At 34.8% G+C, this 27551-nt stretch overlaps 1 protein-coding gene across 13 annotated transcripts in view; it reads left to right on the forward strand.

Moving 5' to 3' along the window:
* The window catches only part of CYRIA (CYFIP related Rac1 interactor A), a 425736-nt gene that overhangs the window by 384331 nt on the left and 13854 nt on the right, over positions 1-27551 (forward strand). For 3 of the 13 annotated variants that reach the window (XM_052664803.1, XM_052664974.1, XM_052664897.1), the window contains exon 2: positions 21223-21304. In XM_052664803.1, the coding sequence (XP_052520763.1) occupies positions 21235-21304 (70 nt within the window). In that variant the 5' untranslated portion in view covers positions 21223-21234. Of the gene's footprint in view, positions 1-4543; positions 4595-6468; positions 6538-15785; positions 19560-21222; positions 21305-21497; positions 21578-27551 lie in introns of those variants that run through there. The other 10 variants (XM_052664727.1, XM_052665485.1, XM_052664581.1 and 7 more) reach the window with 8 other exon arrangements.

A 27551-nucleotide genomic window follows, 5' to 3' on the forward strand; every position in this document is an offset into this window, starting at 1 on the left:
GCTGTTTGGATCTGAGCAGGCTGTTCTGGAGGGACAGGATTTTAATTGCACAGCCACAAATTGTACCATGCTAGCTGGTGCCAAGCTCCAAGCATGGCTATTTGCCCTGCTCTGATTTCTGTTATATTTGCAGCCTCAAATCTTGCTTTTCAGGAAGCTGGGATGTGAGAGCTCCTGCAGTGGCAGGAGTTTCTGCAAAGAAATAAAATCAGTCAAATCTGAAGCTGAGAACCTGTCTAAAGCTGGAAAAATAATCCACAGCAACCTTAAATCTTAAAATAATTGAGTTTTGTATTGTTTGTATGAGAAAAGCCCAAGGGAACAAACAGGTAATGAGTCATTTTAAAAGTTATATTTAGAAAGATATATATATGAAAAATAATGGTCTGGCATTTTAAATCAAAATGAGTAAATTAAATGTAAGCAGATGGCACTTGCAGTGTCCTCTGACCTCCTGATAATAGTGTGAAACTTATCCCTTTCCTAAGTTCTGCCTTCTCTTAACCAAAGTAGTAGTAACAACTTGCTAATACTAAACTGAATTTGAATGATTTAAGTTTTCCCAGGGGAATCTGTTTCAAGAAAATGTCTCAACTCTTTAATTGTCTGATTGCCTCTTGTAGGTGTAAGTCTAACTTTGTATTTTGCAAGAACTAATGAGTTGATTTCTTTATTTTTATTATTTTTTTTAAGCAGCATTAAAGCTATTAGCAACCTAATATCTTAACAAAGTCTGGCCCACTGACAACTTATGGGTTGCATGTAGTCCGTGGTGTGCTTCCATCTGTCTCCCAGCCTCTTTGCTCTAGGAATAGTTGTGTGATTAGTGAAGGCTTCCTAGTGAACTCAGCACCTGTCTCTTCACCTGGGATGGACCATGATTAGACATCTCTGGTCCACAGGGAGACAGTATGGTGGATGCTGCTTTCTGGGCTGGAATTCCTGATGTTGATGATGACGAGGTCATGTGGAGGAAGCAACAAAACCTAGATTAGGTGCTGCTGCTTAGTGGTGTGAACTGCTGTAAGATCTCCATCTTGCCATCCATGTCTCCCATCTTCCTGCACAATATTTACGTACTACCAGCTTGATACGAAAGGTTTTAATAAGCCTTTGTTTCTCACTATACACAGTGCTGCTTTCTCTCCTTTCCCTCCTTTTCCTCCCCCCCATGAAATAGAGATTTGTAATTTTGTTTTGGAACTTGTACTTTCTACTTTTGGTGTAAATGAGTTCTAAAATGTGAAATAATACTGCAGTTGCATTGTTACAATTCATAGCCTGACCTCTCTGTTACAAGTGACATCTCATTTAACTCCAGTGTTTCAGTTTTGAACTGCAACTTTCTGTAGCCCATTTGCAAGTAGAATTAACTTGGCATCTTTACTATTAATGCTTTATTGAATCCAGTTCATACAGTCTTAATTATTTCTTGCACAACAGGAAACTTTCAGAGTAACAGCTGTGTTTTGCCTAAAGTTTGAATTGGTTGTGAACTGTTACTGCTCAAATCCCTGAGTGTGGAATAAGTGTTAGCGCCAGCAGGGCCCCCAGACTACTGCTCTGACTTCGTGCTTCATTTCATAAATGCCTTTTGACTAGAGATAATTTAACGTGGTCTTACCAAAGCAGTGTAGAACTTTTTCTTCTACATTAATCTGTGATGATTTTCCTCCTTGTTGACCTCCTTCCTTTAAACTGGCATTCAGGGTGGTTGACTTTTTTTGTTGCGGTTCTATGAGTAAGCAGCAGTGTGTATTTGCTTTTGCGCATTTTCATTACGCTGGTGTTAAGGAAGAGATGACTTTGTGTTCTTCCTGACGCAAGAATTCTCATGCTGAAAAGAACAGTTGTTCAGTGATATGTTTGTTCACTCCATTTGAGTCACAGTGTTGTAGGGAATATACTGGTGTTCACTTATTAACATTTTTAAGGTGGTGTTCTATGATTCCCTTGGCTCTCCTCTGGAAGACTCTGATAGCAATCTGATTGTTTATCTCCACTTCTAAAGGAACATTGTGTTAAACAGCAAAATCAGAAAATTGGAAGCTCTTTCAATTAGAGTAGTTTATTTTCTCTCTGCCACTCAGTGCCATCTCCATCAGCCCAAATGTTTCAGTAAACTTGCCTTGCGGGCCATTCCATGCATTTATTGCTAGCTGAACAAGATGTGCCTTCTGGCATCTACTTGTTATTTTTTACATGCCTGTTGCATACCCCTTTGTTGTGTTAGCTTTACTGAACCAGGCTGGCATTGTTTTCACTAGACATTTGATTATTTTTATTTTTTTTTTAATTTTTAATTGGGATCAAAAGACATTTGAATATCGAGAATAAGTTTTTTAAAAGGTTAAAAAGGCTTCTACAACATAAAGCAGGTTTTGTTAAAAATCTAATACAGTGCTAGCTCATAACTGAGTTGTACTTAGAACAGTTAGTATAAACAGCAAGCTTGCTGTAGTTTCATGATTATGCTGAACAGGAGGTACTTCATTATAGTTGCTGGGCTTTGTTTCAAAAACATTTATTTTTCTATACAAAAATGTATTTGGACTTCGTAAGTAACTGTTCTAGTCCAGCCAGTCTGTAAGCTTCTAGTAAAATTTATGCCTGCTGTAGGAGAGCTCATTTTTTCCTGCGTTGTCCTTTTTTTTGTGAGAATAAGAGAATTGTTTGACAAATCTGCTTTGCTATCCATGAATATATGGAAATGGTCAGCATATTTGTAATTCAAGAAAAACTCGCTTACCTTTCTGTATATCTACAATGGGTGTCAAGGCTTCCAGTTCACATCACCTGTACAATTCGGGATGGCTCCTGTTCTGAACATAGAGATTTTTTTTAAAACAATCCAGTTAATTTGTTTTGCATTACACCAATTCTGAAGTTTGTCATATGTTTTGTCTTCTGTTCTTACATCATAACATCATTTTTCATTTCTTACAGCAGCTCTTCATTCCATACAGAATAGATTTTTTTTCTGTCCCAATGATTCCAGCAATTCTTTATCTTAATTAATTTGGATGAATTGTTCTATGAATAATTAATTTCTTGAAAAGCATCTCTGTTCATATGTTTTACTGGAATTCTGAGAGACACATCCTATACATTTAGAGGGAATGTAGTAGTTGTTGACTGTTGAATTGTGAACTTTGTAGTCCTCTTTTCATTTAATATTTTCAAAAAGAAGTGGGAATTTAGCAGCTTTTTTCCCTCACTAATGCACTTCTCTTTTCTTTCTCGTGATACTGGGTTGTGAATTCAATTAAACTCTGTTGCCCCTGGCGTCAGTGGCTGAAAATGTCTGTTTTTTCAAATTGATTTCTCCTGATGATGGGTCTAATAAGTACAGTTCTGCAGATGCCTACTCTGGCATGAGATTTTTAATTGATTAATTAATGTATTTGTTTAGAGTTAAGGTACTTATCTATCTAGACTTTCCTCCGCTTTCTCAAACTGATTGAGGATTTTTTTTGTTGTTTCTCGTCTCCAAAGCAAGTAAATACAGTGTTGGAATAGTCTGTGCTGGACCTGCCCTTTCAAAGCTAAATTCTAGCTTTTCTTTCCTTTTTTCATCAGGCATTCAAGTTTCACACTCCTGTTTCTTTACCTGCACAGTGGAATCCTTTCTTACCATATTCATCCTTTCTATTCTACCAACTTCACTTTCTCTCATCCCGTGTTCTGAATTGCTTTGTTTTCGTTCAAAGTGAATCTTGATCTGTTGTGGCTTGACCACTCTTTTCAGTTACTCTTTAATGACACAGAGTTTGGAAAGTAGCTAAACGCTCAGTAGCTGGAGTTAACACAAAGCCCTAAGTGAGATAAAGTGAGATACCCTCTTTGAAACTTTACCATTCTTGCTCACTTAGTGCTGAAGTGACTGAATCCTTCAGATTTGTCCTCAGTGTCAGCAGGTCAAGAGGAAAGGGGTGATGATTTCATGCATCTTTAATCAGTAGAGGCTGTGGAAAATTATGGTAGCTGATGCTGTCTGTGCCTTATAGGGCTGGAGGGTCAAAAAACTTCTGTTGCTTTATCATTGCTCCAGAGGAAATTGTAGTTTTCTGGGTTCTGTGGGTTTTTTCCAGACTCTTTTCTGTCCGTGGGTGTTCCTGTTTTGCCTGTTCACTGATTCCTCTTTCTTGGCTTCTTTCCCACGAGTTGTGAAGTTAAAACAGTAGAAAGGTTTTATCGATTCCTATTATTCAGTTCCTTGTAACTCTCCATGGAAACAGTTAAAACTGCTGAGAGTCATCCAATTTAACTCTACAGGACCTTCCTAAGCTCAGTGTGAACTTTTTTTGGTATCCTAACCCTGTGAACAGTAGTTCACTATCCTGGTGCACTGTACTATGATAATTGACCTTTTACTTCGGGGTTAACACACAAGAGAAGATACGTTCTCATTGCTTTTTAAAAAAGAAAAATTACTATAATGTTTTAAAGGCACTAAGGTAACTTTTTTTATTAATTATTATTTTTACTTATTAATTTAAACTTTCATTAATAACTATTCTTATATCAAATTTTAAATTCACAGGTTGCCGTCTCTCTCTAAGTATCAGGAAGGCTCTGGATCATCTTCAACAAGGTAGGAATCAGTTCAGGTGCTTTCAGTCTTGCACAGAAGTTGTTGAGCAGATTCAAACGTCACAAATAATAAATGAATCAACCTCCTTTGAATGGCATCTTGTTATCCAGTTTTACTGTTGCACCTAACTGCTGCTTTCAATGCTGCATTGGCATAATATTCCTGCTTTGTGGCTTTGTTTTTGGGTTTGGAGTTGTTTTTTTGGGTTTTTTTTGGAACAAAAAAATGAGAATTTTTCTCTCTGTATACTTTCTTTTCATTAATGCTACTGTTTGCTTTGAGTCATTTCACTGTTGCTATTAGGTTTTCTGTTTAGACTTTGGAACAGAATTGGCCTAGATTGAAAATGTTAAAAAAAGTTAAAAAAAAAAAATCCTAATATTGTTATAATTTAGGCCTTTTCCTGCTGCTTTTTTTTTCAGCTCTTGACCACATTCCCATTAAATTGATTCAAAAATAAATTTTGTATCCCCTCCACTGCTACAGAACTAGAGAGAATTTGCAGCCGGCAGCATAATAAAGCAATGCTGAAAGTACATTTTTTTTTCCCTAGAGAAGGGGAGTTCCCTGACTTGACCAGCTGCTAATTGGTATAAAGGTTTGTTTACTCAAAGGAATTATTCCTAATTAGTTCTCTGTGTGGGTGCTGTACTTGAGAAATTAGAGTTTCATTCTGATTTAATTTAATCTGTCTTTATAATGAATTATAGTACTTTGTAGTGAGGTATTTCGTTTTGGGTGAAGAAAAAAAAATGCTACATCACTCCCTGAGCTTCAACAGGGGATTCTTCTTTGGAAAGTGTTGAAAAACTTTTATGTTTTGAAATGAACAAAAATCTGTAGTTAGATTAGGTATGATTTTAGCCATATCTTTATAAGTACAGCCACAGAAACATAACCATGAAATTTTCCATACCAAAACTTAATTCAGCTGATTTATGTATCTCATGAACTTCCTTTTTTCCATATTCATTAGAATAGTGAATGAGAATATTTGTGAAGAAGACTGTTTGTGGAGCCATATTAGCAATGTTGAGGGCATGGCTGAAATGGAAGTTCTCTTCCTGTCTTTAGCAGATTACTTTCTCTTAAGTTGGTTTCAACTTTTTAGTTGGAGCAAACTTACACTGCTGTAAATTATTTTATTTAGGGAATTGTAAAAGTGATGTAAGTGCCAGATGTCAGGAATAGTTGTCCCTATAGTTCCTTATGAAGTACCTAATCCACGTGTGTTTTTCTCAGCTTTCTTCCCACACATTTTCAAAAGGAAATAATCACTGTTGATCATTTAAATTTCATTCTTTATTTTGGAAATTTCAGAAGAGACTGGAAACTTCATTTATGAATTTAAATCACTTCAGGTTAACTTCTTTCAATGTAAATATTGCTCTAAATAAATACAGCCATAAATAAGTAAGCAATTATTTACTTAGTGTGTACATATAGCTGTACACTAAATAGCTGTTATAATGTTCTGGAAATGTGTTATTTTTGTTATTTCATTATTATTTTTTTTAATTCTTAATGTAATGCATAATAGTACCAGTGAGTACTGTATTCCTGTGGCTGTATAATCTCGATAACTGCACATTACAAAATTGAAATTAAGTTGAATTTGTTCTGAAGAATTATATAGCATAAAAATTAAGTCAAATATCTGACCTCTTCAACCTAGCAGGAATTTTTAATGGAATTATTTTATAGATTTGTGGATACTTCATATTTCATTTTTAAAATAAAATTTCAGTTTCCAATTGATGGAATGTGATGTAACTACTTCTAAAATATATATATATATATATTTTTTTTTTTTCTGAGGAGTGAGGGAAAAGCAGAGTTTTTTCACGTGTAATCTTGAATTTTTTTCATGACAGACAGGCGTTGAATGTTTTGCATCAGCACTTCGGATTTTCGAATGTGACTTGGAACTACTTTATTTACAGGTAAGATATAGTAAATGTTTGTGTGAAGTATCTCCTTTCTTTTACACTAGTTGTAAGAAAGCTAAGGAATGCAATAAGCTAAACTTTAGTGTGTATGAAGTGTTTGTCTTTGTAGAATAAGTCCACTTTTACTTGAGATTGAATAAGAGATCATTTCTGATGAATTTTTATTTTCCTGCAACCAACTCTTTGTGGTCTGATCATATATAGGATTTAATTTTATGATTAAGTAAGTGCATGCTTGGTAAGCTGATTGCCATTAAACATGGTGGCTCAGTTCTGTCTGCCCCTCCTGTTGTATCATCCCTGTTGCCATCTGTGATGTTTGGCGTTAGGGAATTTGCTGATGAAAATCTGTGTGATTTTCAATGACTTCTAGGATTCACTGAATCACAGAATTGTAGGGGTTAGAAGAGACTTCCAGATATCATGTCCAACCTCCTTGCTAATGCAGGTTTCCTACAGCAGGTTGCACAGATAGGTGTCCAAACAGATCTTGAATGTCTTCAGAGGAGACTCCACAGCCTCTCTGGGCAGCCATCCTCTTTCAGTGCTCTATCACTCTGACAGTAAAGAAGTTCTTCCTTATGCTAGTATGGAACTTCCTGTGTTCCACTTTGTGCATTTTGCCCTTTGTTATGTTATTACATGCCACTGAAAAGATTCTGCCCTAATCAACTTAACTCCTGCACTTCAGGTACTTATGAACAGTTATGAGATCCTCTCTCAAGCCTTCTCTGTTCCAGATTGAACAGTCCCAGGTCTCTCAGCCTTTCCTCACACAGGAGGTGCTACAGGCCCTTAATCATCCTTGTTGCCTTCCACTAGACTCTTTCTAGAAGATTGCTGTTTTTTTGAACTAAGGAGCCCAGATTAGTTTTCTCACAGCTTAGATTGTGAATCATCTCACAGTATAATCAAACAAATGCTGCTTTGACACAGGGAAATCAGTGCTAGTACTTGTGACATCAAAATGTTTTATTGCCTTTAATGTATCCTTCTTGCCTGCTCTCTGCTCAGAGAAGTTTAATGCATGAGAAATAAGATGAAGAAGTTGTGAACAGCTGCAGTCTTAAGTAACTTGGGAGGAAGTAGACAATGGTGGAGTAGAACTAAAAGGTTTTAATAGGTAGATGTAGTCATAAGTTATCACAGAAGATTTTCTTCTTCACAGTCAAATATTGCAAGTCATATCAGTTTAGCTTGTGAAGACCAGAATAGAAAGCTAAATGTAATGCTTCATGAACGGCCAAGTCAGCGTCAGTCATAGTTCCTGCGCTCAAAGGCTACACGTTGCTGAAATCAGTTCTGTCAATTCTGACCCAACACTCAGCTGTTTGCCAGCCTGTTCTATGTTGTTGGGAAATATGAAGCAAACAGAATTTGTGCTGCAGTATGTAACATTTAAAAACTTAGACTAGTATCTTAAGTTATTAAAGAAAGTAAGGTTTCAAGAAGTATTACTATTCATCCAGTGGTTTTGGAGAAAAGGAAATTTTGCTGCCATTAATTCAGAAAGGCCTGCTGTGGGCAGATAACCACAAAGACTTCAATTTGTGGTAGGTAAAAGCAAGCCCAACCTGGCAGCAGTCTGACTGACTTTTTATCAAAGCAGATTTGCAGTACCCAAATGACCCCAGGGAATCAGTGGCAGTCTATCAAATTAAAGGTATTTGCTAATTATGTGTATGTTTGTTCAAAAGCAACAAAGCCACCTGCAGAGGAGCTTGGAAGGTTTAAGACTCATTAATTTAAGGATCACAAAGGTTTCTGTTGAAAGTGGAAGCAATGTATTTGCAAAACAGTATTCCAGTTTCATTTCACTGGGTGGTTAAACAAATTCAGGTCTATGGATGTGAGATTGAATGGAGTAAGCCTATCATCTTTGATAACTTCTGCACTGCAGGAAATTATTCTTATCTACCTTGCAAGTTAATTATATGATTCTTGAAAGGAATATAGACTAAATCAATGAAGTTGCTGCATTTTATTTTCACACTTTATTGTCTTCCTTAAACGGCCTTCCAGCCTTCTGTCTTGTTACAGTCCTGTAGAATTCAAAATAGGAATTACGCGTAAGTCCTACCACTTAAATGTTATGAAGATAGTATTTCAAATATATTTTAGTGCCCATTCAGCTTCCTAAGTGAAGGAAGATCTTGCTGTGTTGGTGAGGACAGAGTCTCAAAAATGACTGTTCTACATTGGCTTATCCATTCAACTGGAGAGGGACTGAGATAAGCTGAAGTATAGGGCAAGAAGATCTTAAAAACAGGAGAAGTAAAATGGAATGGAAGAATAAAGGGAAAAATTGTAGGAATGCCAGAGAATACTGTAAAATAAAAGGAAACAAGGAAGGTGAAATGAGGAAATAATGATTTACTCGATTTAATTCAGTTCAAAGAAAGTTATTAGTTCTTACAGTGTAGTTCATAATTCTTTTAGTAGGAACTACTACTGGTTGAATTATTTTTTTTTTGTAATCTTTTTAAGCTGACAATTTTATGAAGTTTTAATTTTTTGTTATTATAAACCTTTTACAGATGTGGAGACAATTTCTTTTTTCAAAATTAACCCATTAAATATTCCTTTAATGATCTGAAAGATTGACTGTCAGGAAAGATAAAGACAAAATGCAGACTGTAGAAGCATCTGAACACATTTCCTCAAAATAAATTTCTAAGAATGAAATATTAATATAACAACAACAAGCCCTAAAGCATTTCCAAATATTACTGCAGTTCTTTGAGGTCATAGCTGCGAGCTGTTTGAGCTGTGTTGAAAGTCTTGCACGATAACATTTTCCACTTCTCCTAGTGTAGAGTCTTGTAGGTTTTTTATTATGAGCTGTATCTCTTACAACTGTTTCAAAATGTATGGCATGAAATTGTTCTAACTTCCCTTAATTTGAATTTCCTTGTAAGATTTTGTTAATCTGTTCTCAGAAATGTTTTTGTGTGTATATATTCATGTGTATCTATTAACATTTTTGAAATGACCTTGGGGGTCAAGAGAAACATGGAATGGGAAGAGAATAAACTAGATTCCAATTTCCTGTTTTCCAAGAACACACAGGAAAGTTTCTTAATTAAATAGTAACATAATAAATGTAAGTTGATGATATTTTTCAGGTCTTTGGAAGGTAGGAAAATTCCTAATAACCAGTTGACCAAAATTACATATGATTATTTTCTACCAAAACTGTTGTGAGTTTTTAAGATGAAAATAGTGCAGGTAGAACACCTTCATAAATTTAATCTAATTCAGGCAATTGATATAGATGCCTGTAGTGCATTTTGAAGCCGTGTAAAGAGTCAGAATTGATTCATAGGTGCCAAAATAATCATCTAAACTGAAACTCTGGCATGAATTATTACTTCACAAGAACTATGAATGAATTATTACTTCACAGGAATTATGTTTTTAGTACCTCAACTATGGTAACTTTTTTGCTGACTTTTCAGGTACCATGATAGAAGGAGAACCTGAGTAGTAGGACTCTAGAATATCTTTTAGACATGTTCTAGAAAATAATTCAAATTTTAGAAACAAGATGATAAAGTTTCACGTCTGTTAGCGTGAAGTCTTTGACTATTTGTTATTATGCTTGTAGGATGTCTTGTTTTGTAATGCATCAGGTGAACTATGTAAGAAATAGTTTTCAGCTCAGATTAATTAATTATTGAATATTTACAAATATAACGCATGAATGTGTTTCATGGAAACGTGAAGAAGTGTACTGTAGAAAATACAGTTCTTTGTCTTGTGTATTTTGCCAGCTATGTTTTACAGAGAGATGAGTGCATCCATCACTTTCTCAGTTTGAAGTAGCTTTAGGATGGATTTTTATCTGCAGTAACAGAGTGTGATTCAGTCAGAATCCGAAATTGAAATGGCTTCCTTGAATTCTGTATTCATACAGGAAGACAGTGTCCTAGCAGTTGTTAATGATGAGGTGATTAACTTCTTGAAGTTTTTGAAAAGAAGAGTATAATTTTTCAAACAGAACAAAGGCTGCACTTTCTATTGACTTTTCCAGAAACAAAGATTCCAATTTTTCACCAATAGCAAAAAGGGAGGTTATAATTCATTTAATAGAAACTGCTTCAAGGGATTTTTCTGATTTTTTTTTTTTTTTTTTTTTAAATTGCAAACATCTTTTTCTGCAGTGTTCACCTTCATTAACACAAGTTGCTGACTTCCTTCCTCAGCTACAGTTCTTCCTATACTCAGAGGTCAGAAAAGAGCAAGATCAACAAGCCACACATCTGGCTCTCTCTCTATCCAACTGGAACAAAGAAACAATTTTTTTAAATGACTTTTTTGAGTTAATTGTAAACAATTTGGTTTTGGAGTCTCTGACTTGCAGCAAATGTTTGTTGTAGGCGGATGTAGGGAAAAAGGACTATGTCCTAATGCAATTCCTTTGTGACCAGTGAGGGAAAAAAATCACTTAAAAAAAACAAAACAAAAAAAAAACTTAGTCTAGCATTGAAGTATGCTCAGAATTTTGAGTGCATGTATAGGGCATTTCTCAAGCTTAAAAGTAATGCCTTGAAGTTACAAACAGAGATGAAAGTAGTTGCTTATTTCAATGTCCTTTACTCTTTCGTACAGTGATACTGATTTTTTTTCATTTTATTTTCAGCAATTGCATGTGCATGTACAAACTGACAGTGATAAAAGAATGGGGGCAAACAATAGAACAAACCTATTTTAAATTGAGAGTTCTGATCAAATGCTTTTTTCTTGTATTTATATTTCTAAATGCTTTTACTCTAATAAACTTCTGTTAAAAAAAACTATACTTACTCTCATTTATCATTAAGTAACATCTTGAAACCCAACCCTTAAATAATTACTAAAACATAACCACTGGAAAGTAAGAATGGTGTTTATTATTTTTCACATACCTTTTAGCATCAGTTAACATCAACTTATCTGGTCTATAAGATTTACTTTTCTTTTAATAAACGTTTTATCTAAAAGTGAAGTAAACACCAGATGTGTCTCCTGATGTTTTTAGGTTTTACAATTGTAAATATTAAATTACTGGTGCATATCAGTTCTGAAATCCCAGCTACTTCTTAAATACTTCATTATACCTTTATGAATCTAATTTGTGCTTGTATTACTCCAATATTTTGGTTCATTTAATATGCCTTTCTTATATGATAGCCTTATTTCTAACCTGATCGTTCTGCTAGATATTTGCAAATGTCTAGGCACAAAGAATAAATGGTTAATACTGATTCACTAATAGACTGGACTGTTTGGAATTATCCCTAAATTTCTGACAAACATAACTAAAATTATCCAAAGAAAATGTTTTCTATCAATTTGTTTCTAGGAGGAAAAATGAGCTTTATTATGGTTATTTTTTTGTCAAATTTACGTGTTTGAGTTGATAATGCCACTTAGTGGATAATGACCTTAACTACAGTCTGCAGAAACAAACCAAGTGTGAAACACAGTGAAAGATATCTTTCTTTATGTTGTAGTCTTTTTCCTGGCTAGAATCTGCCGATTGTTGCATGTTTTCAAAGAACCTTCTGTTCTCCCCATTGTTTGAAGTCCATGCTAATCAATTCAGGTTCTTAATGAAACGTGTTAAAAAGTGAGAGTCATTTATTACATAATACTAAAGCTAGAAGAAAAAATCTTATTTGTCATTTCATTTAAAATATTAAATACTCTTGGTCCTCTTGTATTCATCCTTTAGTGAGTGAAATATGGTTGTAGGCTGATTATATTGGTGTTTTGAGGAATTTTTTGTCTTTACTGTTTGTGGTTGGAGGATTGGATGGCTGGACCAGCCATGACCTTAAAGAAGCATTTTTTATGTAACGTCTCATGTTTTTCTGAAGTTTTTAATTGCACTTCTTTCATTAGTCAGTAAGTTGAATTAAGTACAGTAATGTACAGTAATTAAGTACAGTAAAATACTGATCGAATGAAAGGAGAAAGAAGAAAACAACATTAAATTTCCTGTCATGTTCCACTGCTTTATTATAGATTGACTTAAATTTTCACTGACTTAAATAACAACATCTGTGTATCATGAAATTGGGAATAATTGAGGGTTTTTCTGCCTCACCCCATCCTCCAAAGAGCTCGCAGTAAGGAGCTAGCACAAACCTCAGTTTTATGTCTCTGAGATGAATGCAATCACAGCCTTTCTCCTGTGGCCGGAGCAGAAAGAGCATGGCCAGCAGATGAAGGGAGGTGACCCTCCCTATCTCCTCTGTCCTGCTGAGGCCACCTCTGGAGTACTGTGTCCAGTTCTGGGCTCCTCAGTTCAAGAAAGACAGGGAACTTCTAGAGAGAGTCCACAGAGGTGACAAAGGGCCTGAAGTATCTCTCAAATGAGGAAAGGCTGGGAGTCCTGAGGGGGGATCTTATCAGTGCTTATTTGAATATCAAAGGGTGAGTGGCAAGTGGATGGGGCCAGCTCTTCTCAGCAGTGCGCAGTGACACAGGAAGAGACAGTGTTCACAAACTGAATGTAGAAAGTCCCGTAAGAACATGAGAAAGAACTTTGCTGTGAGGATGGCGAAGGCTCTGGAACAAGTGAACCAGAGAGGCTGTGGGTGGTTTTCCTCTGTGGAAATTTGGAACTTGCCTAGGCATTTTCCTGTGAGACTTGCTGGTAGGGTACCTGCTTTAGCAGGGGGTTGGACTTGATCATCTTCATAGGTCCCTTCCAACCCCTATGATTCAGTTGTTCTATGATTTCTTTGTGTCTTCTGTTTAGGTGTGAATGAAAAGTTAATTACAATTGAAAATTAAGCGAAGTTCTTGGGTCCTTACTGAGTAAAACTTACAAAATTTTGCTCTAAACCTAATTATGGCACTTTTTTCCATACTTCCTAGTTCTAAAAGGCACAAATTGCCTATCAAACATCACAACTCAAAAAAGGCAGTTAAAAAAAAAAAAAAAGTTGGACAGAACTAACTTCCTACATTTTGATTACAAATAATTGGCTTTTTAAAGCTAGTGTCTCTCATCCTGTGCACCTAATTTTGAGTCAGAAACTACAAAAGGAAAACCAGATTTCTTCTTTTTCAACTTATAGTCTGCCTCTAAGCTTCAAAACAAGCAGTACTAATAGAAACTTGAATAATTGTAGACAGAATTTCTGTTCATATGTAGAGTACACAGGTAGTGTCAAAGACTCGATGTAGCATGTTACATGCAAGTTGAGATGTCTCATTCATAGCTCTCACTGCATTGAATGCTTCAGGAAAAATGATAGTTTTCATACTTTTAAATGTAAACTTACAATTGGTTTTAAACTATATTATGAGTTAAAGAAATAGGGAATGGGAAACCAATGTAATGGGTTTTGATCTTGATATTCATTCTGCAATTTGATTATTAAAGTACTGTTTTGATTAGTTTGGCTTTAGTTAGAAAATGAAGTAAAGGTAGAGGCTAAGTTCATCCACTGTTACTGTAGTTCTAGTCCCTATAAAAATTCAGTTCTGTGTGTGCATCTTCTGAAGAAGTAAGCTAGCACTGATAGTTTAGTGCAAATATAAATTAGCAATTACATCTAGACAAGCAGTGGCATCTTACTTAAGCATAAAGATCATAAGCATTTCAGATAAAACATGTGACTAGTTTTTATTTAGAGCGTACGTTTTCATGCGCTTTGTGTAAAACTTCTTCTTTCATAGTGCAGTGCTGTACAGTGTTGTGTAGATTAAAAACACTCAGGTGTGTCTCCGGTTGAGATTTCCATTCAGACAGTAGAGGGCACCACATCACCAACAAAAGCTTCCTGGGTTTGTGTTATCTTTATTCGAGTGAAGCCATGTTGAATGAGCAAACGTCTGTAGTCTGGTCTGTGAGTTTTAAATGTCTCCTTCACAGGAAATCCACTGAGTAGCATTGTAGGGTTGTCAAAACAACTGTACAATGTTCACTTTTGTCCATATGTCTAACTTTGCTCACATCACTGAACAATGCTGTTTTCTTTGTATAATATGCCTCTATAGGCATGTGCATCTTGTGATGTGAAGGGAATAAGCTGTTGTAAATGAGTTTGTGATTAATCATCATGAAAATTTGTCAGCTAAGTAAAAATAGATTTTATAGGGAAGTAGAGTGAAGTCACTGTGCATCGATTTTTATTGTCTTAACAAAAAGATATCCCGCAAATCTCATTGCTAAATTAAGAGTAGCTTCTAGTAGTTATTTAAATTAATTATGGTGAAGCCTCTCAGGGTCAGTCAGTATGTTGTTTCAATTTTCATTTCCACTACCTAATGGAATTTTTAATTAAAAGGATGGAGTTTTAATTCAGTGCCATTCACAGTACTCTTCCCTTATTTGTCATCATATGGAATTTGCAGATTTGTTAAAATACAAAAAAAAAGTTGCAGCAAAAAAATGTTTTTGGCATTCTTTGCATATGAAAGTAGGAAATGGATTTCCTAGAGGATGTGCTCCTTAAAGTATTAGGCAAGATGCAAGTGCCTAATAATACAAGATTTATATTTATATTTCCATAATTAAGAGGACTAATATACTTGCCTGGTAACTGAATATAATTTTTAAGGCAGGATATTTTGCGGAAATGCCATGGTCTTGAGATTTCCTTGTAAGTTTTAATGAATTGGGAGTCTAATGGGGAAGAATGAAAGTTAATAAAATAATATCAGAAGGAATAAAAAAAAAAATGGCACAAAGCTAATTAAGCTAAAGGGAAGAGTTGCTGGAATTCATGCATTTCTATAGCTTCTGCCTAATTACAGAGTACACTGTGGCTTTGGAGAAGACACATTCTGCAATATATTCAATATAATCCCCCATTCCCTAACCCTGACTATAAAATCAATCCTTGAAAAATGTCAAATTTAGTACTTTTCTAATCTGCTTTATGTTTAATTTATTGTCCAGTATAACGATGAAGTAATTTTTCTCAGTCTCTCTGATTACCAGACCAACTGCATTTGTAGGTTTTTATTTCAGACACTTGCACTGGATTTTCTGTGAGCATTCTATGAGTATGTGAAATACTCTGGCATAGTTAGAAGGCTGAAAAATTGGAAGACATTAAAAGGTAGAAAGAGCAACAATGACAGCTTTTTTCTGTGTTTCTAGTTTTTCATATGTGTTCATATTTTGGTAATAATTTTTGTGAGAGAAGACAAGAAGAAAATTCTGAGAAGAGTGGCTGTGACTTCTCTTAGAATATTTGTGAAACATAAGTTCAATTGCTCCTGAAGAAAGATGAAATTTGTTTTGAAGGATGTAACTCTTAACACTAGCTAAACCTGTTCTGCTTCTATTAAAGGCATCTCATTTCCATGCATCAGTTTGGTAACCATTCCTGCTTTGCTTACCTGATATCATCAGCTGATGGAGTATGGGGAGATTTATCCCCTTTCTGGTGTTTTAAGCATCTGGGGAAGTGATTCATTGGATTACAGTTACTGTACTTTGCACATTTAGTACAACACTACTGAAAATTACAACAGTAATTTTTTCATTTCAAACATAATTTTTATTCTAATTATTTCATTGGTTTCCGTTCTTTTTATTGGTCTGTGAGTCAGAATCTAGATATTTTCGTTTTCTGGTTTTCATTCTTACATGAAGGCTTTTTGACATAATACACTTTGAAAATACATAGGTGTTCTCTTCAAAGTCTATTCAGATGTGAGGGCTGGCATGTTGAAAAATTCCATTAAAAAGCAGCAAGTTCATATGAGGTAACCCTTTTTTTTCACTTTCTGATTTTAGTGAAACCACAAGCCAAGCTCTTAATTCTTGGGGCTATAAATACTCGTATTCTTGGCCATCTCTTCTAACATTTTGTGATTATTTAAAAATCCATTTGTCATTACAAACCATTTGTTATCTTCTTCTAACTTGCCTCACCTTTCTTGTAGTTGTTAATTGTATCCTGCAAGCTACCTATCAGTTGACAGTAAAAGCTCTTGGCTTGAAGCATTATTTATCTAGGAACTATTATAAATTAATTGTTCGAAGCAGAAGCTGTTCTTTTATCTTGGGTTGCTTTTACTTTGAGCAACATTTTTCTTTTATTCTACTTTCCATTTTTTTGCATCAGTTTTGGTGGATAGAATTTAGTTGGATTTTTTCTGTGTATATCCATCACCTGAATAAGGAAGATGAGACACTGCTGTTTCTTTGCTTATTTGTACTACAGTCTCTCTGTATGCTTTCGCTCTATGGATGGCTCCAAGGACTGCGTATTTCCATTTTCTAGGAGTTAGTCTTCCACAAGTGCTGTAGAAGAGAAAATGTTTTTAATATATTTATTGCAAAGGATAAGAAGCAAAAGCAAAAATGTTAGTAATAGAGTCGACAAATGCTAGAAATGATTTTTAAATCTTCCTTCCTTTCCCAAACAAAAAAAAAAAAGAGTGATAAGAGTTTTCTTCAGAAAACAAAGTATGTTATCATTACTAAGAAACTTTGGTGATGTTTAGTCAGGATTTTTTTTCCATTATCATTTCATTCTGTAAGTCAGTAAACTATTTTCTAAGTTGTGTGGTTCTGCATTGTTGTAATGGAACAGTGCAGGAAATTACATAGGTGAGCATCACGACAACTTGAAATTGGGCGTTTTGATCTAAGGGATCTTGGGTTCAGATGGAGCTATATTTTGTTTTGGTTTTTATATCACAGTTAATTATTCATGCACTAAGGTCAGTTACACTGCTTTAATGATAGTAATAAGCTTAGTACACTACAGTTCCCTCAGACTGTGGATGCATGCATACATCAGTGCAGCTATTCCTTTGGAAATCATCATTCCTAATTACTGATTGCTGCTCCTGAGCTTGGGAGTCTCTATTTCTCCTGAAACTCCCAGTGGAGCTTCTCATGAGAACCCTCCCAGCCCCATTTAGTTAGGGTGATCTAAATGAATTTCAGCAGTACGTATTTGCTGATCCAACTCATTTTCACAAAAGCCTTTTAGACTATGTTTATGTACATGGGCAGATTTAGGAAATTATATATGGCAGAGGAGCACTGATCAACAGTAAAGGGTTGAGCTGATCCATGTGCCTTTTTTCCCTAAAACACTATTTAAAAACTTTGTATGTCTGCGTGTGGCCATTGTGATACTGCTATTTTTGAGTTTGTACTGATGTGAATTCATCCTGTCAAGTCAGATGAAATAGCTTTATTAAAATTTACTTCATCTTAGCAATGTGTATAATATTGTAGCTATCAATTAAAAGCGGTGCAGAGCTTCACAATTTAAAATTATGCAGTGACTGAAAGCAATAAATGCACAAATATTTTGAAGATCTTAAAAAAATAGTTTAGCGTTTGACATACAAAACTGAGTTGATGACACCCAGTGTGAACATTGATTACATTTTCAAAACAGGATTTCAGTATATCTGAGAGTGTAGATAGTACCATGTCAGATTTGAAGGATTGATTGGTGGGGAGCTGTGTCAGTGTTTTATTTTCCACAACTCAAAAATAAATTGATTGATTTACTGTAAGAGAAGGAATTTAGAGCAATACTTCTAAAATGTCTGAACTAAATTACCGAAATTTTGGGAGCAAAGTGATGCAACAGAAAACCATCCTATGGTATTTTAGTTTTGAAGCTCAGCACTTTAAAAAATGCTAGTGAATAATGATGTGTGAAACACAAAATTCTAAATGTACGCTCTTGTTCACAAATTTCTTATATTTTACTTGCATCTGTGTGCAACTAATTAAATATTGAGCATTGAGTAAGAACTAACGAGCTTTCAGCTGTCAGCAGTACTTCGGAAAAGTATTTTCAGTGTTCATAGTTCATATATTTATATTAGGGTAAGCTTTGATCTTTTGCAAAGGTAGAAAATTGAAAATGCAAACATTGTGGTGTCTGCATATCATCATTTTTAAATCGTACTGATAAAAGGTTATGTTCAGAGGGATTTGGACACTGAAGAGAAGCTGTTATCATTTAGGAGTATCGTGACAGCAGCATTTTTATGCATGCATTTAGTCTTATTTCAGCATTTGAACTGATCTTGCAGTAAGTAAAAGAAAATGCTTTCTAGTTTAATGAAATGAAATTTTGAAGTCTCTAGATTAAGCCTTTCTAATTTGCTACTGTGCATTAGTTTAATGTTTACATTTTTGTCACAACTGTAGTTTATAAACTGACTCACTGAGAATTTATGCCGCTGATTACTTTGAAATCTCATTAGAAGTTATGGAAGTGTTTTGCAGTTCCTGAGGTTTGAAAAGCATTATGTTATTTCCAGGGAAAGACAGTTTGAAAGATCTAAGCTGTGGAAGCAGAAAGCTATGAAGAATAAAATAATGCATCTTGGGACAGAGGAATATGCTTATTAATGTTTCTATTAAGATGAAGATTAGTCTTCTGATACAGAGTTAAAAACATAATATTGAATGATGTTCAATATGTTCAAATGTTACTTGGAACTAGACTTGCTTTTGGTTTTGCTTTTAGAAAGCCAAATAAGGAACTATTTTGAATCATTAAAAAAATGAAGCTTATTTATTAAATGTTTGAGCCACGACTTCTAGATGTTGGTCTTCAGTATCACTTATTTTTCGTTTTTTGTATATATTGAAAATAGTGATGTCAAGCCACTGCCTTTAAGATAATTGGAAATTGTAGTTTAACCCTGAAAATTGATGTAAATTTTGTGTCTGGGTTCTTGTTTAGTACTTTCAAAATCTGGATTCGTTTTCTGTATGAGGATTGTAGGAAAGGATAAGAAAATGAAAAGCTGAAAAATGTAGTAGAAGTTCAGGAAAAATATGTTAGAAATCTCCACAGCTATGATGTGATATGGTTCTTTAAGAAGGAACTGAAACCAAAAACTGGGCACATGACCTAAAGCTATTCAATGCAAATAAGAGTGCTTAGCCTCAGTTTTTGGCAAAGGGAACAGTTTTCTTGGTGTTCGAAGCATGCTGTCAGCTAAACCAGTCTCCGGATGCAGAGCTAACTTTGACAGTAGAAGAAATGATTGGATTATATCTGAAGACTAAAGGCAATGAGGTAAGATACAGCTTAAAATGAATTGGAAGTGAAGAATACAAACCGACTCAGTAATTTAGATTGTGGAAGTATTTCTTGGTAATATAAGTTGTTTATGTCAGGGTTAAGTAAAGGAAACTAGGTTTATGCATATTGTTTTCCCTGATCTAAATGCAATATAGAAGTGTGATGAGATATTGGATCACTGAGTATGCAAGGTTTGGTGCTGTATAAAATTGCTTCCTCTGTTCTCACTCTTTTCCCCTTTGTAAGCTAATCATAGAGGTAGACTCAGTTCATAAAATGTGCATCCTGTGAAAGTGAAACTGCATTTTGTTTTTGTGCTTACAAATAGATGTAACTTTATGAGTAACACAGGACGTTTCTTCATGTTTCAATGCTGTTTATGTAAGATGATGCTAACTGTATTGGACTTGACAGTCTGCTCACTGCTCTTCTGGAGAGAAAAGTTTGAAGAAGTATTTCATGCAAAGCAAAGCTATAGCAAAAACCTGGTTTACGTGCAGCTGTGTACTTTGAATGTACTCTGTGCATTATGGAATGACTGTGACTGCTTTTAAATCTCCAAATCTTACATTGCCTTCCTAGGAGATGTATCCTTTATATACGTATAAAAATGAGAGCTTATGATACTTTTTCTTCTGTAGTGCTTGAGGGAGAATTTGGAAAAATACCTTTATCTCCTCACATGGGGTTTTGACCATATACAAGCTTAGAATAAATTTTTTGTTTGTGTGTTCTGATCTCTCAAACTGAAAAATAGATGACCGTGAGATGTGAGCCCTGAGAGTCATGGTTCAGAGTACTGAGAATGTTTTTTCATATAATTTTGAAATTTAAAATCACATTTTTCTACATCCTTTCAGGGAGACTGTTTATAGTGTAATATCTGATTTTCATTGTTTAATTTTCACTTCTGCAAAAAAGTTTGTTTACTTCTCAAATCTGTACTTTCACATAGTTTTATAATAATACATCATGTTAAGAGCTGGTGTAAAAGAAACAAAAATAAAAAAACAACCAAATAAAACCAACTTTTTCTTTGGTGCTCCTGTTTTTTCTTCCACGGAGACTTGGTTTTTGAGAATTGGTCACTTTTCCTTTGTCAGTTTTTCTTATTAACTGCAGATGCAAATATTTTCACTGTGATAAAAGATAGGAATAGCACATAAAAGAGTGCGGAGTTTGAACTTTTTTTTTAATTAAAAGTTTTTTTAAAAAAAGTAGACATTTTAGCTTTCTAATACATTTCTCTTGTAATATGGTTTTAAACAATTGAGTAATTCTAACAAAATAATGCAAATTTATGCTAAGAGCAACTCAGCAGTTACAATATTTTTTGCTCTGTAATGGTATTGAGTAATGTGAGTCAAGAAATTTAGAGGATTTACAAATATAAATACAGTTTTCAGTTAGTTTCTTCTAAGTAAATAAACTCATAAATATCTGTACTTAATAAGGCACTGATGTTTCAGTTCCACATTGATGGATAGAAGTTCTGTATCTGTACAAGGTTTTACTCTCTACAAAGCTGACCATCAGAATATTTCTTGTGGTTGAGAACTTGTCATAATGTTTAATGAATGATGCAGACTGTTTCAAACCTTGGTGGTACTTTTCTAATTTTATGTATATAACTGTTTATGATTTTGTTGCATTTGCTAGGTTTGCTGGGATGGGTAATCTTCTTAAGGTCCTTACCAGGGAAATTGAAAACTATCCACATTTTTTCCTGGATTTTGAAAGTAAGTTCAAACAATTACAAGATTGTGAGAGAATCTTTTCCCTGACTTAATAGTGAACTAAGGAAAAAAAAAAAATCTTAAGATGGATTGTTTGCAGTGTTTATTTTCCAGCGCAACCAGTCTATCCAAGTCCTTGTCTCTAAAACCATTTGTTCACTCAGAACTCCTTTTCTCTTCCTTTTCTATTTTTCAGGAACCAAATGGGAAATCTTTTAAAAGTTCTCACTTGCACAGAGCTTGATCAGGGGCCAAATTTTTTCCTTGACTTTGAAAGTGAGCAAAGCTTCTTGCCTGGCTTGCCTTCTTTGCTTATTACTTCCTAATAAACTGCATGTGCTTACGCGTCATGAAGCAATTCAAAAGGGATTTGCAAGCAAATTAAATTACACTTTAGTTGAGTATTGAATTTTTTTGATAACTACAAGACTATGTATAACTACTTCATGAGAAGATGGCAGGATGATAGATACGCAAATAAAATATGATTTAGTTTCAGAACATTTATAAGCCATTATTAAATTTATATGTGAATGAACTTACTTCAGCTTACTCTAACAAATCAGGGTTAATATATGTTCTTCGTGTTTCTTCATTGAATGGAAATATATTTACAGTGGAAATAATTATGAAAAGCTTAAAAAAATACCAGCAGTATAGGTGGCTGGTTCAGTGGTGATTTAACTGGATTATTATAGTTTTTAAAGAGTAATGAAGTGGTGTAAGTGTAAGTACTTGATTGCATCTCTCTTAATTGCATGTTTATCGGTTTGCAAACAGTGTTTCACATACTAATTTCCTTGTCACATTTGTTTCTGAATCAAAGCTATTTCCCTTCTGCTGGTTATGCTATTCCTGCATGTACTTCTGAACACTTTCTTGAAAACTGATCATCAAATCCTTAAATATGGGTTAATCTTCATTAATTGCGTGAAATGCTTTTTATCAGAATGCTAACAGCATGTGATGTTTTATCTCTTAAAACCTTTAATCTGAACAATGGAAAAGAGCTTTGAAAGAAGCTACCTCTTTAATAATTTGATTTTTGAGGCATAGTTGAAGAGAATTTGGGATAAGTAGGCACATATTATCACCTTGAATACTTTTCTGAAATAATTTATTCCTAAGTTATTCTTAAAAAAAACAATTACTGACATGAAATGAGAAAGTATGTATATACGTGCTTAGAAGCACTGGTTCTAAAAGTTGTTAAAACATATTTAAATCTGAAGAAATTGTTCAGACATGCTTTCTTGGATTAGAACTGGAGTGTACGAATGTAACATTGTACATACTTTAATCTTCTCATCTAGATCTCATTTACCACAGCATAAAGAATCGGTTTTAAATTATGAAGAAAGTTAATTGGTTATTTTGGGTTTGGAATAAGGTACTACAGGCCCTCAATCCATTTTCTGTTTGTCTCTATGATTTGAGAATTTTATTCTAGAACTTGGATGTTAAACCTTTGTACAAATCATCATGTAATTTTTTCTGTCGAACTTCAGGACACTTTAGTAGATGCTGTGCCAAGTTCTTGCAAAGCTTTTCAGCTGCTTTGAACTTCCAGACTTCATCAGTCCCATCATGTCCTATATTGTAAGAATGTCCTACTAGCTGTGACTGCTGACTTAGAAGGAAACAGGTGGCCTGGCAATGGGAGGCCTCGTAGAAGTGGGAGGGGAAAATGCATATTTTATTGCCTTGGCAGAGAAGGTTGTTGGTTTTTTGTTGTTTTTTCTTTTCCAAAATCTGCTCTGCAACAGGAACAGAAGTGAGCTTAAGTGCCTTCTCCCAAAGAAATGCAAGCAATTGGTGTAAGCACTTGTGCACTTGTCAGGCACAGCCACCCAGGGAATGAAATAGTCTTGGAGATTTTTGTGGAATAATAAAATCCGTGTTCTGTGGAAGGAACGTAACTGCAAGGACATACGTTGGCTTGATGCGTTTTCTGTATTTCATTTTTTGCATTGAAACACTGAGTTGTGTAAAAACACACTCGAATGTGTTGGCCATGAGTGCCAGTCTGCATGTATGCTTGCTGGCCACATGACTTTTTATGTTTTCAATTCGTTTTCAGTTCAAGTTCAGTGGATTAAAAAGAAAAAAAAGGTCATATTAGAAACGAATGCAGTTACAAAGGTTTCCTTCATGGTCTGATAATGATAGGACAAGAGGAAGTGGTTTTAAACTAAAAGAGAGGAGATCTTGGTTAGGTGTTCAGAGGGAATTCTTTACTCAGAGGGTGGTGAGGCACTGGTGCAGGCTGCCCAGAGATGTGGATGCTCCATCTCTGGCAGCATTCAAGACCAGGTTGGAGATGCGATCTTGAGCAGTCTGGTTTGGTGGATGACAACCCTGCTCACAGTGATCAGGATTAGAAGTGGATGGGCTTTAAGATCCCCTCTAACCAAAGCCATTTTTTATGAGTCTATGATTATAAATTGAAAAATAATAAAAAGCCTTGCTAAAGCTTTGAGAAGATGTCTTTCATGAAAAATTGGGTTTTGATTGATTCATGATACAGAATCATATCATAGAATCATAGAATGCCAAGAGGAAGGCAGAAGTTTTGGAGCAAAAGATTTTCTCTGCTTAAGAAAACTTTCAGCTAATGCAATTTCAGATGTATTTGTATTATGCTCACAGTTCATATAAGATAATCACAGATCTCCTACATTCAATTTCAAATATACTGCATGAAGAAGGTTAGCGTCCAGTGTCTTTAAATATTTACTGATCATTCAGCTATCTTCCAACTTGATTCCCATGATAGATCTTAGATGAGAGTATTAAACGAAGAAATAGGTTGGTAGTAGAAATCCTAGTAGTGTTCCAGGGATTTATTCAACTATGCAATACCTGTTTGTATACTTTCTGAGGAAAAAAATCATGCCTGTGTTCATCTCTGCTTTAGACTGTGTAAATTGCTGAAAGTAAGTTAAGCAATTTCAAGTGTTATTGAAGTATTGTTATTCAGTATCTGATAACCTTGCTGTGCAATTTTATGTATCCCAGAGAGATTTCTTTTCAGTTCAACTGAAAGAATTAATACTGAACAGTATAAAAACACAGGAAATACTCTGGAGAATATCCCTTTTTAAGTGAGGGATATATTGATTTGATGTGTTTACTGTGTTTCGTTTTTTGCATCAGTATATTTCCTTTTAGGATTTATCCACTTTTTCATTAGCAGTAAGCTAAAACCTCAAAGTAAGTCTGGCAGCACTACTTCTGAAATTTTTGCAGGGTTTTGGGATATTCCTGCCCTGGTATTTTTTGCTGTTCTTCATTTGGAATTTGTTGTACCAGAAAAGTGTGTGACATACTTTTTCTTCCTGTGCATAAAATGTGCCATACAAATATTGTTGTGTTAGTGTTTTGTTTTTAAATAAAAATGAATAAATATATATATATTTTTTTTTAATTAAAAAAATACAACATTTTTTCCTACTATGGAGGAGTAGATCTGTGGATCTAGATACTCTCTATCTCCACACATCAAAATTGTGTGGCTTTATGTGCTGATACTGCTCAAAAGTAATGAGTGTTTGTATATAGGAAGTGGGAAAAGAATGTGAGGGTGTTAAATTCCCTGGGCAATTGATTTAAGATAATCTAAGTTTGTGCTTCTCCAAAGAGGTGATTCCACAGCTAATGCTATGTCTTGTGGACTCATAGCCATGTGCTAGAATTAACATGTATAACAAACGTTGTTGCACAAGTTATGTGTGATAACTGTGTGGGAAAATGACCTTGCTAGGAACTAGCTGTTCAAGTATATATATATATTTAAAAAGAAAAATACCTACCAACTTACTTCTTTCCTCAACTTAATAAATACTCTCTCAGTCAGATAAATCTGGATGACTGCATGGTTGGAGGAGCCTTAGCTTTTAGTGCACAAAAATGAGAACAGAAATGCAGAGCAGAATAACATGAGCAGAACAGATTTAGATATCTTAGTTAAGAAACTACACTGTAAGTTCAGCATAGTAAAGTTCAGTTTTACTTTTTTCCCTTACAACCCAGATAATCATAGAACCATAGAACGGCCTGAGTTGAAACCCCTTGCCATAGGCAGGGTTGCCAGCCACTAGACCAGGCTGCTCAGAGCTACATCCAGCCTGGCATTGAATGCCTCCAGTAATGTCTTGTAAGGATAAGCTAGTATGAGTTCTTCTATGCCACACAAATATTTTTAAAAGTTACTATTCTCCAGGACAGAATTCTGCTTTGAAAAATTTGAGGTGGGCATCTGACATGGCATCTTTTAAATTTTTTTTCTTTGCTTATTTTTAAATATAAACTCACTTTTCTCTTTAATATTTTTACCGACCGATTATTTTCATGTTTAGCTTTAGTTCTTCCAGTACATCTCTATGCAATTCTAGAAAAGTGAGCAGGTAGAAAGAGGACGTTTAGAAAAATCAAGTTTTCTCACCTGAAATTGTTCTTTTTTTCAAATTCTGCCTTGTGCTGTATTTGAAATAAGAAAGAATCATGAAACATAAATGAGTGTGTTTTAAAATTTCACCTTCCAAACATTTTTAATGGCTATTTTAATTTTCTCCTTGAAAATTCAGTGCTACCACAATTATTTAGAATATCACGGTGCACTAACTTTCTGCAGCTATCTCTATATATGATCAGTTGTATTCCTTACAACATGTTCTACTGATGTCACTTAATCCAATTCCAAAGTAGGAACCAAGTTTTGTAACTCTGTGATTATATATATTTTTTAAAAGATTGAATCTCTTATTAATTTCAATTAATGTTATAGGGCAGAAGCAGTTCTGTATGCTCTCTCATTCTTGAGCCATGGAATAGCTACTAATCTGTACAAGTAGAAACAATTTGAAGATTTATCCAATCCAACCTTGAAGATAAGTAGTGCCCAACTTCAGAGGTTAGTGAAGAGTGTTCTCCAATGCAGGTGTTTAAAAAAAACCAAAAAACAAAAAAAACCAACCTTTTCAAGTGAAATTCAAACTGTGCATTCCACTAAATTAATGTTGGAAGGTCTGCTGAAATACTTAAATAAAGAAGTCTCATTTCCAGATAGCAAACTGTTCTGCTGTTCCACATTTGATGTTTTTGTATTCAGTGACATTTATTTGAATTTGTCATTATACCTATTTTCTCACCTTTGAGAAACTTGAATAAAACCTTGTTAGCAAAAGTGAGTGCGTGGCAAGTCCTGTGAGTTTGTGGTCTTCACAGCTAATTAAGGTTTCATTGTTACCCCATAGGGTGATTCTCTTGAAGTGGGTTTTTCTCCATTCAACAACGGTTTTGTTCATTAGATCTTGACCTTGATTAAATTTGCAAAAGGTAAATGAATTCTGGGTATTTAAAGCTCTTTCTATAGCACGCTGTGAGTTCTCATTTTTGCAGAACTCTGTTGTCAAACTACTGCTGCCTAGTTTTCAGATGAATAAATATTTGAATATGAATTCTTGGGAATAATTTGAAGATTGGTAACAACAGTTTGTTTTGAACCTAAAAGGCTAAAGCTTTACAATATGCTCAGAAAGCTTGTAAGCTTTTGGCAGTCTTCTAGTGGCATCTTCCTCCCATCCTCTCCCCAGACACATAGGTCTTTTATAAGACCAAACTCTCTGAATGCAGAACCTTAACAGGTTTCTCTTTTTTCTAAACGTTAGCTAGATGGGCTTGTTGTCTGATCCTTCTCCAAAGAATCAAGGATACTTATATTCCAGTATTCCTCCTGCTCTATCCCCAGAAAGATTTATGAAATGTTGAGTTATAGTTGCTCATATATGATTAAAAGTGTCTATTAATGGAACGTGTCTAGCAGCAGAGCAACTGACTATTTTTTGCAGGATGTTAATAAGTGCCCTTGCTCCACAGGCAAGAGAGGCTGGAAGTGTAATCTGTGTCCAGCCAAGGCAAGATTAAACTCATTTCTTGCACTTCCAAAAGTGCCCTAAGCAAGAAGTGGTGTTTTAGTCCAAGGGCATCCTCTTGAGGATGTCCACTCCTCATGCATTACAGGGCTGAGAGCAACAAACCAGTGACCTCATGCTTGTTTCCATGGTATAGCCTCATGCTCCTTTAGAGAGCTTCATTTTGTTCTGGCTAATTATGGAATTCTGGCAGATGTGGCAAGCAGGTTATTTTTTCAATTACCATTCTTTTTAATGTATGGGATATAGCAACTCTCTGAAATGCATTATTCACTGGGGTTGAAAGTAATACTTTCTGTCTTTGTCAAGGACATAAG

The sequence above is a fragment of the Tympanuchus pallidicinctus genome, unplaced genomic scaffold, assembly GCF_026119805.1.
Source record: "Tympanuchus pallidicinctus isolate F22 unplaced genomic scaffold, pur_lepc_1.0 scaffold1, whole genome shotgun sequence".
Lineage (NCBI taxonomy): Eukaryota > Metazoa > Chordata > Aves > Galliformes > Phasianidae > Tympanuchus > Tympanuchus pallidicinctus.